Source organism: Cynoglossus semilaevis, chromosome 13, assembly GCF_000523025.1.
Source record: "Cynoglossus semilaevis isolate Cse_v1.0 chromosome 13, Cse_v1.0, whole genome shotgun sequence".
In the NCBI taxonomy this organism is placed as follows: domain Eukaryota; kingdom Metazoa; phylum Chordata; class Actinopteri; order Pleuronectiformes; family Cynoglossidae; genus Cynoglossus; species Cynoglossus semilaevis.
This window is the reverse complement of record NC_024319.1, coordinates 1,806,622-1,807,185: the sequence shown is the minus strand read 5'-3', so window position 1 is coordinate 1,807,185 and position 564 is coordinate 1,806,622. Positions and strand designations below refer to the sequence as shown.

At 52.0% G+C, this 564-nt stretch overlaps 1 protein-coding gene across 3 annotated transcripts in view; it reads left to right on the top strand.

Moving 5' to 3' along the window:
• LOC103388026 (epithelial discoidin domain-containing receptor 1-like) overlaps positions 1 to 564 on the top strand; it is a 27,900-nt gene that overhangs the window by 14,924 nt on the left and 12,412 nt on the right. For all 3 annotated transcript variants that reach the window (XM_025061304.1, XM_025061303.1, XM_025061302.1), the window contains exon 8: positions 208 to 394. In XM_025061304.1, the coding sequence (XP_024917072.1) occupies positions 208 to 394 (187 nt within the window). The remainder of the gene's footprint in view (positions 1 to 207; positions 395 to 564) is intronic.

Sequence of the window (564 nt, the reverse complement as noted above, 5' to 3'; positions counted from 1 at the left end):
TAGTGTGAGGTTTGTATCAGGATGACAACAGAGAGAAAAAAGGGGAATAAAAATAATAAAATAACAGCAGTTTATAATGGACATAAACAGAGAACGAACAACAACAGCGCCCCCTTCTGTAGGTAGAACTGTTGCTCAGCCAATCACAGTGGGCCTGCAGAGGAAGCCCGTTCCAACAGTTCTGGTTCCACTTGTTCCCCTCTGCAGGGTGCAGTTTGGGGGTCTGGGCCAGTTGTGCGACGGCGTCCTGGGGGGAGACGACTTCATACAGACCAAAGAACTGAGAGTGTGGCCCGGGTACGACTACCTGGGCTGGAGCAGAGAGGCTCTTGGGCAAGGCAGCGTGGATATCGAGTTCCACTTTGAGAAACCCCGCGTCTTCCACAGTATGCAGGTAGGTGGGGGGGGGTCATCCTGCAGGATGTTGGTGTTCTCAGTGGAGTCTGAGCTGCTGTAACTCAATGATGTCATCATGTTTCCTGACCCCCTTCCCAACCCCCCCCCCCCCCCCCTATATCTGGATAAACCACTCTCTGTAACATACATAAGCTGTCGTGTTGTTAG